Genomic DNA, 19,440 nt, shown 5'->3' with positions numbered 1-19,440 from the left:
GGTTAGCATGTTGCCTAAAGATTACAGTAGTAGTGAATGGTAGAGTGGGATTGGATCCCAGGGCAGTCACACAGAGCATGCACTTAACCACTAAATGTTATACCCTTCCTTTACACATAGTCCATGCTTAGTTCATACTTATATAGCTATTTGTGTATGTATGTAATCTCACAGACTAGCTTATGAGCTCTAGGAAGGCAGGAAACAAGAATTTTATCTTTTTTTGGAACCTTCCTCCATTATCGCTAGCATAGCATGGGTGCTTTAAACATAAATACAGATTGAATCAGAGAGTAAACAGTGTATGTAGTTCCTCGTAATAATTTACGCTGAACACATGCACACACAGATATGCACGAGTTATTCCTTTTAAGTTCCAGGACACTATATTATCATAATCTACTGTTGACACCCAGTCTTTTTGAATCGTTGTAAATGTTTTTTCTTCAGTAGTTGCTCTATGCAGTAGAGATAGTTGAACCTTGAAGACTCCGTGATCCCCAGTCGCTTGATAAAGTTTTTGCTTGTGTTCATCTCTCCACAGGACTTACTTAAAAACAAAAGTAATAGAACTTTCAGTTAAGGAAACCTTAATGAAGCTCATTATGGGAAACCTAATGTTTTCTGATTGTAGAGTTGCAGTTTTGAAAGATTGAAATAAATCACAGTTACTAACTTTTTGTCTCTTTTGTATGTGTTTAGGTTTTGTAGGTCTCTTTAATCTGCTGCTCTTATGGCCAGGTTTCTTTTTACTTCATTATACTGGATTTGAGGACTTTGAGTTCCCCAATAAAGTAGTGTTAATGTGCATTGTCATTAATGGCCTTATTGGAACAGTGCTCTCAGAGTTCCTGTGGTTGTGGTATGTACTGTTTATTACCCTGTGATTTATTAGTTATGAATTTATTGACTTTTGGCTAGTTTAAGCATTTCTATTTTTTCTGTCTTCTGGTGGCCCTTCCTATGTACTTTTTTCACCTTATACACTTACAACTTAATACAGTAACTCCATTAGAGCAGGAACTGTATTTTTTTTTTAATTTCTGTGTTCCTATTGCATAGAGTAGTGGCTTGCATATAGAAGCTCATAAATCTTTGTTGAATGATTAGATGAATATGAATGACCTATATTTATACAACTGTTTTATAAAGTAGAGTGTTATGCAGATCAAAGGCATCATTTTCTAATGGACACTCACCCTTAGGAGATGGGTATCCCAGGTATGCATATGTGAGTTCTAAGTGAGAATCTGGGAACTTTGCTTAATCAGGAGTGTTTGAAATGTCTGTTTGATTGTTCAGATTTTTGTTTTGTTTATTCTCAGGACTTTTCAGATGAGTGAGGCAGATATGTAAACCCTAAGCTTTAGGGTTTGATTAATTTGAGGTTTTAACATACTTTGATGTAATATCAACTATGTTGATATGTGATAATAATCTTAAAGTAGTTTGAAGACAATATCATATATAGTGTTTAAGAATACCTTCAAATATAGAGCTTAACACTTAGTTCTATTTCCATCTAATAGAAACTTAGAAACACAAATTGTACTTAAGCTCCTGAATGAATTTTATTGCATGCCATTTAAACTACTGATTAGTTTTCCCTTGCAAAAGACTGCAACAAAAATAGCATTTTCCATGAAGTCTTGCTTAATGCTCTGCCTGCACTTGTCTCCCCTCTCCAATTAAGGAAGTATCTCTTTCCTTGATGTCCTCCACTCTTACTCCCTTTTATGTAGTACTTAAAGGTTTAGTTTATGTTGTAGTAATTCATGTAGTTGGGTTTTCCTGGTAGCTCAGACAATAAAGAATCTGTCTGCAGTGCAGGAGACCCGAGTTCACTTCTAGGGTCAGGAAGATCCCCTGGAGAAGGGAGTGGCTACCCAGTCCAGTAGTCTTGCCTGGAGAATTCCAGAGACAAAGGAGCCTGGCAGGATGCAGTCCGTGGGGTTGCCAAGACTGAGCATGAGGTCGTTAGACTGAGTAATACACACGCACACAATGTATGTAATTATCTTAAATTCCTTTGTTGATCTAGAACCCTTTGGTATCGAAATCTATTTCCTCATTTTGTATAAATTATTTTAGGTGCTCTTTTTTTTTTTTTAACCAAAAGGACTTACTTTTTTAATGTATTAATATGTATTATATGTCTTGTTCTTTTAGCCTATCACTTCTTTTGTTATATCATTTCTCTTGCCTCCTTCCACTCTTGGTTCTAGGCTGATGAAACTACTTACTGGTGATGTTTTGAGTGTACTCGGTTGAACCATAAAGAATTGTTGATCTTCAACCATTTTTGATGGCTGTTTGAGAGGGTTCAACTCAGTGAACCCTATGCTTTAAATGATCATTCATTCACTGTATTTTAATAGAAGTTTATATTCTGTACTATTCTAAGTTTAGTTTAAATTAGAAAATTTCAAAGCAGAGTTCTTACATATTTGAAAGAAATAATTTAAAAAATTTTTGGATATTAGACTAGAGAAAGGTTTAATATGGTTCATATTACATTAAGACTTATAGTAAACATGGACAGTGCCACTTTCAAAAGTTAAAATACTCATTCCTTATTGAGAGTTTTTATTTTTAATAAATATATAGAATAGAGTTTCATTATGCCAGCAGATTTTAATGTAGGTTTTGAGGATGAATAAATACGAGTTGTGACATATGTAAGCTCTCTTATATGAGCATTCTAAGTTTGCACCCTTGGAAAATTTTACTCTTAAATAACAAAACAACATGTTTTGAAGTATTCTTTTTTATATTTAACTTTTTTAAAATTTAAGAGAGTAATAAATTCTTTTAAATGTACAAAATGGATTAAAATGAAAAGATAATCTTTCTCATCTACTACCCCAAATTTTCATTTCTTTTTCTCAAAGGCAACCACTGTTAATTTCTTAGCCTTCTACAATGCAGAATTATCTGTACATACAGAAGTGTGTATCGATCTCTTGGTCCTCCCCCCTCCAATTTGTTTTATTTTTAACATGCAAACTATGGATATCATTCTATACTTTTCTTTGTTCCCACAAATTGTTGTCTTGTAAATCCTTACATATCAGCCACTAGATTCATTTTTTTAAAGCTTGTGTAGTATTCTAATCTGCTATGGTCCAATCCATTATGTAACAGTGCATAGAACATAATGTGTTTTACCAGTTCCTTCTTGAGAGATGTTTTTGTTTATAGTCTCTTGCTTTGAAAGTAATATGGTATTAAGCATCCTTATATATGTTTTTGCCTGTATACATAATTATTCTATAGGATAAATATTGAAAAAACTGAATCAAACACATGGACTTGATTCTGATAGAGAGTTACAAAATATTCTCCACAGAAGGAACACAGTTTATATTCCCAGCTGTGTATTTGAATCTTTGTTGTTGAAAAAACTAGACACTCAAAGTCATATATTATGATCAAAGCTACCTGGGCTGGATTTTTCAGGACTTCAAAAAAGTTATATTTTTCAGATATACTTCTATACTCAAGCACTTAAGAGTACTTTTAGTAACAAGTCAATAGCAATAAGTTAATCTGTAATGGAACAAATTTCATGTCCCTTAAATTCTAGGTGTTATTGTAACTTAAAACAATTATAGGAAGCATATCTATATGTTTTATATCATTTAATATCTTAAGAAATAATTAAATCAGAAGTCATAATCTACATTTATGATGATTTCTTTCTTTTTAGGAAGGCAAGATTATCACGTTAACTATAAATAGACAACTAACTTTAGCATATATAATCATGTACTGAGTAGCATACTAAAGATTTAAAAGTGCAGTTGTAAATTTTATTGGAAATTAGAGATGTGTACTTGTCACTCATTGTTTATGTAAAAAATTTTTTCAAATGCACCATTAACTCCATATACTGTACTGCTAGTGTAAATATGAGATTATCCACCTAGTCTTCCGTCTCAGCATTTCCTGAAGTGTACTGAATGGATAATAGATCAAATGAATTCAGCCATCAGCTAAATTGGGAAACCTGCTATAAGTCAAATGGGTTTTTTAATACTTCATCTCAGACTCGGTCTGATGTTACTTTGCATTATGAATCTAAGAACAAATGTATTTTAAAAACCCAGGATTTTCCTGGTGGTCCAACGGTTAAGAATCTACCTTCCAATGCAGGCAGTGACCAGGTAGGATCCCTGGTCAGGGAACTTAGATCCCAAATGTTGTGGGGCAACTAACCCGACATGCCACATCTAAAGAGCAGCCCACATGCCGCAACGAAGAGCCTTCGAGCCACAAAGAAAGATCCCGCATGCCCACAGCTAAGACCTGACACAACCAAATAAATAATTAAAAAAAAAAAAGGCTCGGGGAATTCCCTGGTGATACAGTGGCTAGAACTCAGTGCTTTCACTGCCAGTCCCAGGCCTTGGTTCTGGTCAGGGAACTAAGATGCTCTAAGTTGTGCGGCCAAAAAAAAAAAGACCAATAATAATTTTTTAAAGCCAATATTTGATCCCCAAATACTCTTCACAGAGAAGCTTATGAATTGTGGGCTATCCCTTGAATTCTCTTTATCACATCGATAAGAACTAATTGTGCAACCTCTGTTGAACACTTAAAGTGACACACTTTATCAAGAGTTAGCCTCTTTTATTTCAGGACAATATTGTTAACCCTAACAGCTAGAATTTACTTACCTGTAATTTCCATAGTTCTGTAGTCCTAACTATATATATGATAGCTTTATAATTAATTTTTATATACTCAATATCTATTCAATACAATGCTTTTCTTTATTTTTTTCATTCAGTTATATAAAATTGTATGCAGTTGGTATGTCAGAATTTGATACTAACATTGATAATTCAAAGTGAGAATAAAATGAAGAGCTTATGTTTTGGTTACATCAGTTACTAGAAAAATGAAAAACAGTAAGGAAATATCCTTAAAAAATACTCAGTTCTTTTTTTTAGATACTAAGCCAAACCAAAAGAGCAACAAACATCTAAAGGCCACTTAATTTTTAATGAGAGCAAGATATTTTTGCTTTAATGACAGACTGACCTGTTGGTTATCACTTTCTTACTGTGTTATAAGTTATTATCCTGAACTTTTATTATAGCTGTTTCCTTTGTTATCTAAGTGTCATTATCACAAAACTAAGAATTCTTCTGACAGTTTTATAAAAAATGTTAACAAAATATGTTATACATCCAAAGTTGAATATCATCTGTAAGCAGATTTAGAAAATAGTATAAAATCTTTTGAAATTTGTATATTTATATATTAGATTTTTAATATTTGAAGATGGATTTTGAGAATTATCTTAGTAACTTTACTTTTTATTATGTTAGTCCATCCTAAGCTTTTATCCTGATCTCTCTTGCCTATATGATAGGATAATTTTTATTTTTTAAGATTTTTTGGATGCGAACCATTTTTAAAATCTTTATTGAATTTGTTACAATATTGCTTCTGTTTTATGTTTTGGATTTTTGGTCAGAAGGCATGTGGGATTTTAGCTCCCCAACCAGAAATCAAACCTGCACCGCTTGCATTGGAAGGTGAAGTCTTAACCACTGGACCATCAGGGAAGTCCCCCTAGGATAGATAATTTTTGGTCATTGTTTTTTGTTGGTTCTTTTGTTGTTTTGGTATGGTAACGTATATTTTCTTTCTTTCTTTTGTTTTTTTTAGGGGCTGCTTTCTTACCTCATCATTGATAGGCACACTTGCACTAAGCCTTACAATACCTCTTTCCATAATAGCTGACATGTGTATGCAAAAGGTAAGGCAAACTATTTACTAGATATTTTAAGTATATTATTAAATCAGAGCTAATAATGAAAGTTAAGGTATGTGACTAAATTATAAAGATGACCATGAATAATACTTGGTGCCTTCTCTTCCAAGCTGTTTTACTACATAGAGATATAAAAAGTACCAAAGAAATGGTCATCTTTGTAATTTAGTCACATTTAGTTTTTTAGTTAAAAAACAATTCTTTGTTATTTAATTTTGTTTTCTGATTCAGTATATTATTTATTTGCTGTGGTTAAGAATGGAAATCTCTGTAATTGAGAATTAATTATTCTACATATATCATGATTTTAAAAGAATGTGAATATTGTAAAATATATATAATACTAAAATCATACATCATATAATATCCAGGCCTTTCCACATCTTCAGGTCATAATCTTGAATATCAACCAAAATTAGTCAAACTAGGGAAATGATACTTATCAAAGGATTTTGGTAGCTGCTGTGTAAATGAACTTTACCATACTGATATTTTGAAAAATCAGCTTTTTTGCAGATTTGAAAAATAAAAATTGAAGGTTAATTTTATTTTTGAATTTTTAAGAAGACCTGTAATAGCGAATTTAATTTTAGTAAATGATACTGTAATTCGTTCAAATATTTTAAGATGGAGGCAAAACAGAAGGGAAAATATATGTCTATATATTTGATTAGAAAAACACACCGACAGTCATTTATTGATTGCACATCAGGCGTTTAGTTAAATGAGTAGGCTGGGCCTTTGGTGGGAATTGAAGGCAGAAGATACATTCTGGAAAAAGTAGCAGGGTGTGTCCAGAGCTGCAATAGGAACAAGGTGGGAGTAGCTTACTTTCTTAGTTTTTTTTTTATTCTAATAGTCAAGCGTATTTATATATATCAATAGTTTCTGCAATTTTTGCATTCATTAACTTTATTTATTGTGTTTAAAATACATCTTTTTTTAACTTAATTGATATTTGGTATAATAGGAAGCATTCCTGATTGCATCCAGACTTATATTCAGATATATTCAGAAATTAGACTTTTTTTGTTTACTTGGGCAGTTTTCATTGTTAATAAATGTCTTCATTTTAAAAAAAAATTTGTCCTCATAGCATGCTGGAAATAAAATTAAAAGTTTTTTATTATTTGGCAACATGAAAAGAATTGCATAATTAAAAGTGAACTTTGCCTGTAAAAGTCATCTAGAGTTTTACCTACCTTTATGAAGTTTGGTTTTTTCAGTAGCATTTTTTTAGTTGAATAGTCATGATATCATTCTGTCAACTATATTTGTGTTTTTAACTCTCATTACTACTACTACTACTACTACTACTACTACTGCTACTAAGTCGCTTCAGTCGTGTCCGACTGTGTGACCCCATAGATGGCAGCCCACCAGGCTCCGCTGTCCCTGGGATTCTCCAGGCAAAAATACTGGAGTGGGTTGCCATTTCCTTCTCCAGTGCATGAAAGTGAAAAGTCAAAGTAGAGTTGCTCAGTCGTGTCCGACTCTTAGCGACCCCATGAACTGTAGCCCACCAGGCTCCTCCGTCTGTGGGATTTTCCAGGCAAGAGTACTGGAATGGGGTGCCATTGCCTTCTCCATAACTCTTATTAGTAATAAGTTTTTTTATGCTGTTTTTTTTTCTGTTCTTGGGTCATTTAAATTCATCATGTTTTTTTCTAGATTATTAAATATCCTGCAAATATTCCAAGAATGTTATACCAATAGTTTGATAATAGTGTGAAGACTTTTTAGTACTGACCGCTGGGTGTTCTTAGGCTGACTCAGCCTGTGTATATGTACTGTATGAGAAGAATGTGCATGCTGAAATTTATCAATGGTTTTCCTTGTGTTGTGCCTTATGAAAGTGAAAGTGAAGTTGCTCAGTCGTGTCCGACTCTTTGTGACCCCATGGACTGTAGCCTACCAGGCTCCTCCATCCATAGGATTCTCCAGGCAAGAATACTGGAGTGGGTTGCCATTTCCTTCTCCAGGGGATCTTCTCAATCCAGGGATCGAACCCTAGTCTCCCACATTGCAGGCAAACGCTTTAACCTCTCAGCCACCAGGGAAGCCCCTATGCATTATGAGTCCTTCATAAAGAAATAATTATTTTCACAAAACTCCTTTACTCTGACTAAAGCTAATATGAAATGGAATAGTATATGTTTCCCACAAGAGGGAGTCTTGCCTTTGATTCTAAACCTCATTTCTTTAATATTTAGAAAGGGTAAGCAGTTTTTCTTCCCTGTTTTAAAGATAGGAGTTACTGTTTTCATCATTATTTTGAAAGCAAACTACCAGTGTGTTGCAGCTGAGTCTCAATAGTTAATCAGTGTGGATTTTTTGGCAATTGTTTTTGATCCTAATTTGAATCTAGGTGGTAAAGGAAATAATTTTTTTTTTAATAACTTTATGGGAATCATTATTTCTAATTTTCTTGACGACCCAGGTAAAATGATGGTTTGGAGGGTCAGGATTAGCAATCAGAGCTCGTCACCACTGAGGCTTTGCCTGTCTCCTTTGGCTCACATTTCGTAGTAAAAATATTTCTCTTTATAGTCTTTATTTTACTTAGTCATGATTTCCTTTGGAATCTTTTTCTTTTCAAGTTATATTTCATCAGTAAATTGTTTGCCAAAGTTTCACTTAAGAGTTTCATCTGTTTTCAGTACTGTCATAAGAAAAGACCCATAACATAACACAACATCACAGCTATAGCATAACAGTTTTTTATAAATGGGAATTTTTTTAAAAACTACTTCAGAAACTAGAGGGGAAGAATCAACTTGAGAATAGTCAGTAATCAGTAAAGAACAAATGGGCAGTGTGATGTATAAGACAGGTGCTTAAAAATTCGCAATTCTATTTCTGATATTTCTGCCTAATAACTGAAAAGCACGGTTTCCTGCCTTTCCTTTAGGATATTTTCTAAGTAAGAAGTATTTTTGTTGGTAATTGAAGCAAGTGATTAGTATAAGTAAATCCTTATATTTAATAATAACATTCTCAATATATTATCAGTGCTTAGTATTATTTTCTTGGTATTTTATTTGTCCAAGTTATCACAAATATAAAAGTTGTGTTTAAGGGAAAATTGTCTTAATGATAATTGTGGGTGTTTTTTTTTTTCTTTTTTCCTATCTCTTATTTTTAGGTGCAGTTTTCTTGGTTATTTTTTGCAGGCGCTATCCCTGTATTTTTTTCGTTTTTTATTGCAACTCTCCTGTGCCATTACAATAATTGGGATCCTGTGATGGTGGGAATCAGAAGAATTTTTGCCTTTATATGCAGAAAACATCGAATTCAGAAGTAGGTTCAGTTCCAGTATAAATTTTTCAAGTTTTTGCTAAGTATGGAAATCATACCATGCTGACCTAGCTTTTAGAGATTCTGTGAAGAATTTTTAAAAGATTATAATATTATATGTACAATGCCAGATTAAAGAATTTGTTCAGATCTATGGGTGATAGGATAGTTTCTTCAAAACTGCTGTTTTTTAAAAAATGTTTTAATTCACAGGTGAAATCAAAGTGTTTACAGTTTTGCTGTAACAAATTTAAATGTAGAAAAAATTTATTGATGTGAACAAAATTCATAATAAAATATGGTAACATTGCCTCATTTTCTTTTTCTTTTTTTTTTTTTTAAGAGAGAAAGCATTTTATATTCTCTAAAACATTACATTACAGAATGTAAAGAACTTCTTACATTCTATAAGGAACTTGGGACAGTTTGTTGAGCAGTCTTGCTCTAGTCTTAGGTCTGACCTCAGGCATTGGCCAGTAGAATAGATCATTTGTAAAAGCTCCTTTCAGGTCTAAAGCTTTCCTAACTATTGTCTTTTTTTTTAAGGGCTCCAGAAGACAGTGAACAGTGTGAGAGTCTCATTCCTATGCATGGTGTTTCTCAGGAGGATGGAGCTAGTTAGCTATAGTCCAGGTTTGTATGTTAGTGGACATTAGTATTGAATAAGGTCCTTATTCTTTTAAAATTTTTACTTATTTTTATTTTTGGCTGTGCTGAGTCTTCGTTGCTGTGCGGGCTTTTCTTTAGTTGTAAGTGGGGGCTACTTGGTTGCAGTACGCAGGATTCTCATCACAGTAGTTTCTCTTGGTGCACGACACAGGCTCTAGAGCACATAGGCTTCAGTAGTTGCAGCATCTGGGCTCATTAGTTTCACCACCTGAGCTCTAGAGCACAGTCTCAATAGTCGTGGCACACAGGTTTAGTTGCTCACAGCATGTGGGATCTTCCCAGATAAGGAACCGAACTTGTGTTCCCTGCATTGACAGGCAGATTCTTTACCACTGAACCACTAGGGAAGCCCAGGTTCTTATTCTTGTATTGTCCAAATACAGAATCAATTTCTTATAATTAATTTTTTTGAGAGTTGATACAGCTTAGAGGCTGAGAAAGTCCGACTCTATAGTCAAACTGCCTGGGATCCAATTCCAGCTTCTGTGTGTACTAGCTGTGTGACCTTATGCAAGGTTCGTGACCTCATTGTGCCTTAGTTTTCTTCTCTGTGAAGTGGTGTTGCAGAAGAACCTCTCTCACAAAGTTGTTAGTTGTTAAATACTTGGTAAGTTTAAAATACATGAAATATGGTACCTGACCCAAATAAGTGATTCCCAAGTATATCCAGTCCTTTCTCTGTGCATGTGTGTGTTTACTATAACTGGCATGATACATCCAACATATCCGGATTCTCTGACTATGCTTTTCACTTAACAGTGTTTCGAGAACATTTTTTTTTAATTTTAAGAAAGGTATCTTTTATATTTCTTACATGACAGAAAGAGTTTTGTTGTGTTTTGGCTGCTGGGTCTTCATTGTTATGTGTGGGCTTTCTCTAGTAGCCTCAAGTCGGGGCTACTCTCTAGTTGCGATGCATGGGCTTCTTGTTGTGGTGGCTTCTCTTGTTATGAAGCACAGAACTCTCAGGCCTGCGGGTTTAGTAGTTGTGACACATGGGCTTAGTTGTTCTATGGCGTGTGGGATCTTTCGAGACCAGGGATCAAACCTGGATCCCTTGCATTGGCATGCGGATTCCTAACCACTGGACCACCAGGGAACCCCTGATTGGTCCCTTTTTCTTCTAGTTTTTACTCTTAGGATGGCTATGCATGCAATAGTGTGAAAAGTTAGAGTTCTACAAGACTTCTTGTTCAGTGTAGCTGTCTCCTGCCTTGCTTATATTGCTCTCAATTTTTTTTCCCACCCTGAGGAGTCCCTTTAAACTTCTCATTGATTCTTTCTGTATTTTCCTCTCCATCTAAGTACATGCTTATACTTCTATTATTTCTTGATTTTTCAGTTTCAGGCATCTTCAGTTGATTTTCCCACCATGGCAGTATAAGATAGGTTACTTTCAGCTTCCCCCTCCTCTGCTCCCACTCCACTTGCCTGCCTTCCAGCCCTGTATCCTTCCTTCCTCCTCATCATCCAGGATAGTTAACCGTGTGGTTTGGATAGATGTGTTATCAGTGTTTACCAAGTTATGACCATATAAATGTTATTTTTCCTGAACTATGTAGGATTGTGCCTGGCATTTAACCAGTCCAAGACCCTTTCTTCCTACCCTTTTTAGAGAATTAACCTCAGATCTTCTCCTGGGATAGAGAAGAGGCACTTGACTAGCTGTGAAAAGTGAGGGGAGGACATCTGAGTATCTAATTGCCTTTTTCTATAAACTTTGTACCAATTTTAGTACATTTTTAGTTGTACATTTTTTTAGTTTTTTAGTTGTACATTTTTAGTCTGCCTATTTTTGATTGTTTCTTTACCTCTCCCTACAGAGATACCTGATTGTATTTCTTCATTCTAACTAAGAATTAGCTGCTATATTCTTGTCTCTGTTCTTTGTCCATGTGGTTTAAACCTTTAAAAAAAAATCCCTTTATTGTCTTTCTCCTGAGGTTTTGGAGATGGTAGAACTAAATATGTATTTTGCCATATTTAAATTTTTTTAAAACTGCAAATAGTTATTTAAAGCTTTTTCAGAAAATATTTTATTTATTTATTTATTTCACTATGTTGGGTCTTAGTTGCTACACATGGAATCTATCACTGAGACATGTGTGCTTCTCCCTAGATATGGTGCATGGGCTCTAGAGTGCTCAGGCTGTCGAGTTGCAGGGCACAGGCTTAGTTGCCCCACAGCATGTGGGATCTTAGTTCCTTGACCACGAATTGAACCTGCATCCCCTACATTGGAAGGTGGATTCTTAACCACTGCACCATCAGGGAAGTCCCTCTTTGAATCTTTTTAATGCTTTATTTTATGCATTTTCCCTCCCTGGTATGCTATGCATCATTTTCATATTCACATTCATACCCACTCTCAGCCAGAAATTTTTGGAACTGAGAGTGGGATAAAGGGAAGATAGTGAAGGCTAAAGAAGATAGACTACAGTAGAGTAGAATAAGGTAGGCTGGGTTAGGCAGGAGTCTTTATCTCCACAGGGATAACGGTAGGATGTATTATGAATAAAACTGTTATTTTGTGATCTTAAAATAGCCATTAGATGTCAGTCAACATGTAGAACTCACTTACATCAGTTCTTAGTACTCACCTCAAGTTCTAGTATCCAGTTATTAAGTATATAGACTGTGTTTGATATATATTTCAATGTTAACATAATTTGCTTTTTAAAACATAAATTAGAAAATTAAAGCTGACAGTTGTAATCTAATGATGATTATGTGTTTGTTCTTATTTTTAGCTTGATGGTGGAGTAGTATACAGCGAAGAGACAATCTCTGGCAAGTTTTTGTAGAAAAATGTTTCAGTGCCTAGTCTGAAAAATAACAGTTTCAGTTCTTTGGAACTCTAAAACATATTTTCCTCATATCTTTTGTCTTCATTTTCATAATGAAGTACTTTGCTATGTAGCTGTGTACATACCACTACAGTTATAGGAAGTTTCGGTCTACAGTCCATCTAAAGGACCAACCTGCCTTATACATCTCAAGGAATTCAACTGATGAAATAATTTGAACTAATCAAAGGATAAAATTTTAATGTTCTGGAAACTTTATTTTCACTTATTATTTGTTAAATGCTGGACTATATTAGGAAAATGTTTTCAGAAATCAAGTATATAGATCAGTGTTTCCTACAGGTAAGATGCTAAAATAAGCTGCCTATAATAGGTACGAATTATATTTTTCAGTTTTGTAGAATATTACAAATTAACAAAACAAAAAATGTTCAATTTATGCAACAAATATGTTCACACAAATATGGTAGGACTTTAAAAAGAATCAATGTTTGACAGAAGATCTGTTTCATTTACACTGCATATACTGTATTATCCTTTCATAGCATTAGGTGCCTTGTACTTTAAATCTGTGACAAACCATGGTGAATTTTTAAAGGGGAAGTATTACTGTAAAATGAAGAATTATGTATTTCTAAAGGCTGTAATGCTGTAAATTTAATTGATAAAGCTCTGCTTATTTAGAGTTTTGAAGAAATATCCTCTCTTCAATTAAACATTTTCATAATGGAATGATATAAATTGAAGTGATAAAGTATTATTAAAATAAAATGTTTATATATATATGTGTGTGTGTGTATTACAGATCTACCAATTGGTTTCTGATTTTTTCATATATAAATACATGAAATTGTTCTAGAACTGGATGCCTCTTTTAAAAATAATTTTAGTTTTCCTAAATTTTTATGGTTAAAAAGCAAAGAAGGGAGGCAAGAAGAAATTCTACTTTAAAAATTACAGTTGAACTTTTCCTCTACCAAGATTAAATTAAATATAAAATACTTCTGATTTAACTCTTAGACTTACATCCTTATTGTGCAGCTGCTCCTGGACTTTACTCTGTAGACCTCAGAGGATGAATGTATGTCCCAGGATCCATTCAGTCTTTTGATTAATCAGAACCCATTTCCTTCTCAAGTTTTGTGAGACTAGTTCATTTCTCTTTAAAATTTCTTAAGAATTGAATTATGATTCAATTCAAAGAATTATCATTTTTAAGAATTCCCTTTGTTATGGTTAGCTTCAATTTTTCTTATTCACAATCTTAAAATTGCTTTGGTGTCACTATAAGTCTAAAGTGAAGTTTAGCTTGTCCTGAGAACTTTTAGATTACATTAATTTAGAAGATTGTTTCTTGCTAACATTAAATTTTTTTAAAAAAGTCTATTTTTTTATTGGTGCCACCAATAAATCTTATGCTGAAAATCATAATTGATTTTGTTAGCTTGACACAGGTTAAAGGCATGTAAAAAATGTGGACCTCTAAGAAATTTTATCCTGGAAAGAACTACTGAAGTAACATTTCAGTTACTCAAAGACTAAGTTTGGTTGAAATTTATTGTCGGTATACCTCTCTACTTTCTATTTTTGCTGCTTTGACAGTTTGCCAGTGCCTCTTGGCAATTATAGGATGAAATAGTTGAAACAGTGATGGTGAAATTAAAACTTTAAATTATTTTCTAATTATGGTAGGAAAAGAAGTTGAAGTCAGAAGTTTTTAGTTGTCCATGTGCTCTGTGTTCATATGCCATACAGATCATGTGTTGTCACTCAGGATTCCAGAAGTAGTAAGCCTTGTTAATATATTGGAAAAGTCTTGAGGAAGTCTTCTTCCACTTGGCTATTATGCTTTTTATCAATGAGCAGCCTCTTTAGAAGGAAGCAGTATTATTGTTTACCTGAAAGTATGAATTACTACTGCTTTGCAGTATTATCTTCTCTCCTGGTTATATCTATCTTAATGATTTTTATATTTGAATACTTTAACCATGGCAGATGAGCAGTTGAGGACTTCCTTCCTGCATCTCTGTAGTTGAGGGTTCGTCTTCTGAAGAAATAGTTATGGTAGATTACTTCCATGCTGTGATTACCTAGAAATCTAGGTATCAGGGCTCTGTCACAGTGTGACAGCAGTCACATTGTGGACCTTTGGAAATACTGGGAGAGGCTACATTGAAATATTTGCTAATGTCCTTCATCTCTGTTGGAACAGTGTTGGCCTGTGATTATATTTTTCTGAAGCTAAAGACACAAATAGAGATTTCTAATACCTTGTTTCAGTATTCTACTTTTCTTCCCATACATAATTTAAATCCCATTATTGTATAATGTTTCAAATTATGACCTTGATGAAAGGGAGTCTGCTGTTTTGTCAGACTTTCTGTTAAATGATCAGAATCTCTACTAAAAACCGAAAAACGAGGCAGCCTTAAAAGCTTAGGTGAGCACTTTTGAAACTTAAAAAAGCCATTAAGGGGTACATAGTTCAGTTCAGTTCAGTTGCTCAGTTGTCTCCGACTCTTTGTGACCCCATGAATCACAGCATGCCAGGCCTCCCTATCCATCACACTCCCGGAGTTCACTCAGACTCAAATCCATCGAGTCAGTGATGCCATCCAGCCATCTCATCTTCTGTTGTCCCCTTCTCCTCCTGCCCCCAATCCCTCCCAGCATCAGAGTCTTTTCCAATGAGTCAACTCTTCGCATGAGGTGGCCAAAGTACTGGAGTTTCAGCTTCAGCATCATTCCTTCCAAAGAAATCCCAGGGCTGGTCCCCTTCAGAATGGACTGGTTGGACCTCCTTGCAGTCCAAGGGACTCTCAAGAGTCTTCTCCAACACCACAGTTCAAAAGCATCAATTCTTCTGTGCTCAGCCTTCTTCACAGTCCAACTCTCACATCCATACATGACTACTGGAAAAACCATAGCCTTGACTAGACAGACCTTAGTCGGCGAAGTAATGTCTCTGCTTTTGAATATGCTATCTAGGTTGGTCATAACTTTTCTTCCAAAGAGTAAGTGTCTTTTAATTTCATGGCTGCAGTCACCATCTGCATTGATTTTAGAGCCCCCCAAAATAAAGTCTGACACTGTTTCTACTGTTTCCCCATCTATTTCCCATGAAGTGATGGGACCAGATGCCATGATCTTCGTTTTCTGAATGTTGAGCTTTAAGCCAACTTTTTCACTCTCCTCTTTCACTTTCATCAAGAGGCTTTTTAGTTCCTCTTCACTTTCTGCCATAAGGGTGGTGTCATCTGCATATCTGAGATTATTCATTCCAATCCCAAAGAAAGGCAATGCCAAAGAATGCTCAAACTACTGCACAATTGCACTCATCTCACATGCTAGTAAAGTAATGCTCAAAATTCTCCAAGCCAGGCTTCAGCAATACGTGAACCATGAACTTCCTGATGTTCAGGCTGGTTTTAGAAAAGGCAGAGGAACCAGAGATCAAATTGCCAACATCTGCTGGATCATAGAAAAAGCAAGAGAGTTCCAGAAAAACATCTATTTCTGCTTTATTGACTATGCCAAAGCCTTTGACTGTGTGGATCACAGGAAACTGTGGAAAATTCTGAAAGAGATGGGAATACCAGACCACCTGACCTGCCTCTGGAGAATCCTGTATGCAGGTCAGGAAGCAACAGTTAGAACTGGACATGGAACCACAAACTGGTTCCAAATAGGAAAAGGAGTATGTCAAGGCTGTATATTGTCACCCTGCTTATTTAACTTATCTGCAGAGTACATCATGAGAAACGCTGGACTGGAAGAAACACAAGGGGTACATAAGACACCTATAATTATTCCTGTAAATAAATTTTTATCTTTTTAATTGATTTTTTTATTGACTTCTATCAGCATGATTAACCCCTTAAGCTGATTTTTCCACTGGCAGGGAACGAATAAAATTCATTGTTTCTACAGAAGTGAGCTCACAAGGTAAAATGAATGTTCTCAGAGTTATACAGTAATATTTCAGGAAGAATGCTAATGCTGCTTTATAGTCAATCGTGCAGAGCCAATTTGGGGTTGCAAGGTATGACTTCTATGGAATCCAAGGTTTTTTTGTCAGGCACTTAGGTCAGATCTATAACACTAATTCTCAGTGTGCTGGTTGAAGAGGAAAAATGTCCTTATAGAAGGATAAAGTAGGAATTAATTTTAACATATATTTCCCAGAATCATATTAGCAAATAAGTGAAATGTTATTTTTATATCAAGCAATTCTAGTTGTTGTAATCCTGCATCATTTCTGCCTACTTTCTTTTTGAGATAGGAAGAGAAATAGTAATAAATAATACTAAATAATAATATAGGAAGAGAAAAAAAAAACCTAAGAAATCACTGTTACCTGTGACATCTGCAGATTTAACTTATATGGCTAACATAATTGTGTGCTGACTTTTCTTCAGTAGTGACGAGGCATACATGCAGAATTTGAAGGTAGGGTTCTACTTTAGTATGTCATGTACCAAAGAATCCATTTAGATAAATTGAGGTACTTTTTTTACATAGACTTGCAATTTTTAGGCCCACATCATTTCTTTTTTTATACTATTAGTTTCATTCATCTGTGGAAAAATTAATAATAAGTATTTCATAGTTCATACTCTATATGTACTCTATAGGAAATTTCCTTTTAAATATTGGGAACCTTTAAAAAACTGGAGATAGAAAAAGGGTTCATTATAAAGTTGAAGCAAACAATGACCACTGAGAATTTATTGTTAAAGTTACATGAAACTTTTTTCTTTTGGCCATCAGTCACCGAGATTACATGATAATTTAAATCTCTTTCAATTTTAACTCATTTTAATGATTACCTTATTTTCATTGTGACTTCTTTTCTAAGAAAAAATTGTGCTTTATGTATCTTAGAAATTAAGCATCTTTTAATGTCATTGCATTTATAAAACAATTTTCCTATAAAATTTCCTATATGAAATATACATGTTAGAATGACAGCTAATAAAATCATTGACATATATTTAAGGGAAAATTGCATATGAAAAGAAATTAGTATTCTCTGGTTAGGCATATTTGCCAAAATGCTAAAATGAAATGGCAAAATCTCCAATGAGAACATTATGAATTTTTGTAACATAAATGATTTTATTTTTCATATGGGGGTTTGAAGTAGAGAAGTACTCAGATGATGACACGATTTCCTTCATGATACTAATATTTTAAAGGTGGAAAAGAAAACCCTCCAAATTGAAACTTTGCACAAGGTAATTCACTAAATTCCTACTTGGTTTTCCTATACCTAGTTTTAATTATGGCAAGTAATAATAAAGTCAGGCACTGGTATTTGTTAACTTCAGTGGATCTTTGTAAGACAGGCAGAGATTTTTGTTTCAAGAATCTTATTTATTTTGGATATAAGGGGAAAACAGCCTCAGAATCTTACTGCCAGTATTTGTTTATTCAGAATAGCTCTCAATTTTCTTTTTTTCTCAACAAAAAAATTCAGTGTCAATCAGTTAGATCATGTAACATCCAAAGCAAAATTTTGTGGAAGGCTATCTGTGTCATGATATTCTGGTATAAAGGGTAATACACTAAGTTCTTTTGCCCTCTGCAGTAGTTTAGTGTAAAATTGTAGGTATTTTAATAACATGTTCCAAGTAGAGTTTTTGAGAGACAACATACTAAAAGAGCAGTGGCTCTGAAACTTGAGGATTTCACCAGCATCTCTTATGGGGCTTGCTTGTCCCCACTCCACAGTTTCTGATTGCGAAGTGTTAGAGAAGTGCTGGGAATTTGCATGCCTAACAGTTTCCAGGTAATTCTCCTGCTGCAGGTCCTAGGAATCATTTGTGAATCATTACCCTGAGGAAACAGTCTTGTTCTGATGGGTGGGGCCATGCTCAGTAAATCTTTAATACAATTTTCTGTCTCCCATGGGTGGGGCTGTGTTCCTTCCCTGTTGTTTGACCTGAACCAAGCTCTGGTGGAAGTAATGAAGATAATGGCAACCTGCTTCAAAAGGAGTATTAAAGATTTACTGAGCATGGTCTCTTCTGCCAAGAGAATGCACTGGTCATACCAAACACCCTCTTCCAACAACATAAGAGAAGACTCTACACATGGACATCACTAGATAGTCAATAACAAAATCAGATGGATTATATCCCTTGCAGCCAAACATGGAGAAGCTCTATAGAGTCAGCAAAAACAAGAAGAAGCTGACTGTGGCTCAGATCATGAAATCCTTATTGCCAAATTCAGACTTAAATTGAAGAAAGTAGGGAAAACCACTAGACCATTCGGGTATGACCTCAAGCTGGAATCCAAGATTGCTGGGAGAAATATCAATAACCTCAGATATGCAGATGACACCACCCTTATGGCAGAAAGTGAAGAGCAACTAAAAGCCTCTTGATGAAAGTGAAAGAGGAGAGTGAAAAAGTTGGCTTAAAGCTCCACATTCAGAAAACGATCATGGCATCTGGTCCCATCACTTCATGGGAAATACATGGGGAAACAGTGGAAACAGTGTCAGACTTTAATTTTTTGGGCTCCAAAATCACTGCGGATGGTGACTGCAGCTATGAAATTAAAAGACGCTTACTCCTTGGAAGGAAAGTTATTACCAACCTAGATAGCATATTCAAAAGCACAGGCATTACTTTGCCAACAAAAGTCTGTCTAGTCAAGGCTATGGTTTCTCCAGTGGTCATGCATGGATGTGAGAGTTGGACTGTGAAGAAGGCTGAGCACTGAAGAATTGATGCTTTTGAACTGTGGTGTTGGAGAAGACTCTTGAGAGTCCCTTGGACTGCAAGGAGATCCAACCAGTCCATTCTAAAGGAGATTGGTCCTGGGTGTTCTTTGGAAGGAATGATGCTGAAGCTGAAACTCCAGTACTTTGGC

At 34.7% G+C, this 19,440-nt stretch overlaps 1 protein-coding gene across 1 annotated transcript in view; it reads left to right on the top strand.

Annotated features, from left to right (window-relative positions):
• The window catches only part of SLC35F5 (solute carrier family 35 member F5), a 38,004-nt gene extending 24,663 nt beyond the window's left edge, over positions 1 to 13,341 (top strand). Inside the window, exons 12-16 of the mRNA XM_069577768.1 lie at positions 703 to 862; positions 5,680 to 5,770; positions 8,931 to 9,085; positions 9,629 to 9,715; positions 12,502 to 13,341. Coding sequence (XP_069433869.1) covers positions 703 to 862; positions 5,680 to 5,770; positions 8,931 to 9,085; positions 9,629 to 9,704 — 482 coding nt within the window. The 3' untranslated portion in view covers positions 9,705 to 9,715; positions 12,502 to 13,341. The remainder of the gene's footprint in view (positions 1 to 702; positions 863 to 5,679; positions 5,771 to 8,930; positions 9,086 to 9,628; positions 9,716 to 12,501) is intronic.
• The last annotated feature ends 6,099 nt before the right edge of the window (positions 13,342 to 19,440 follow it).

The sequence above is a fragment of the Ovis canadensis genome, chromosome 2 (assembly GCF_042477335.2).
Source record: "Ovis canadensis isolate MfBH-ARS-UI-01 breed Bighorn chromosome 2, ARS-UI_OviCan_v2, whole genome shotgun sequence".
Taxonomy (NCBI): domain Eukaryota; kingdom Metazoa; phylum Chordata; class Mammalia; order Artiodactyla; family Bovidae; genus Ovis; species Ovis canadensis.
The sequence above is the reverse complement of the archived record's forward strand: the minus strand, read 5'-3'. Positions and strand labels throughout refer to the sequence as shown.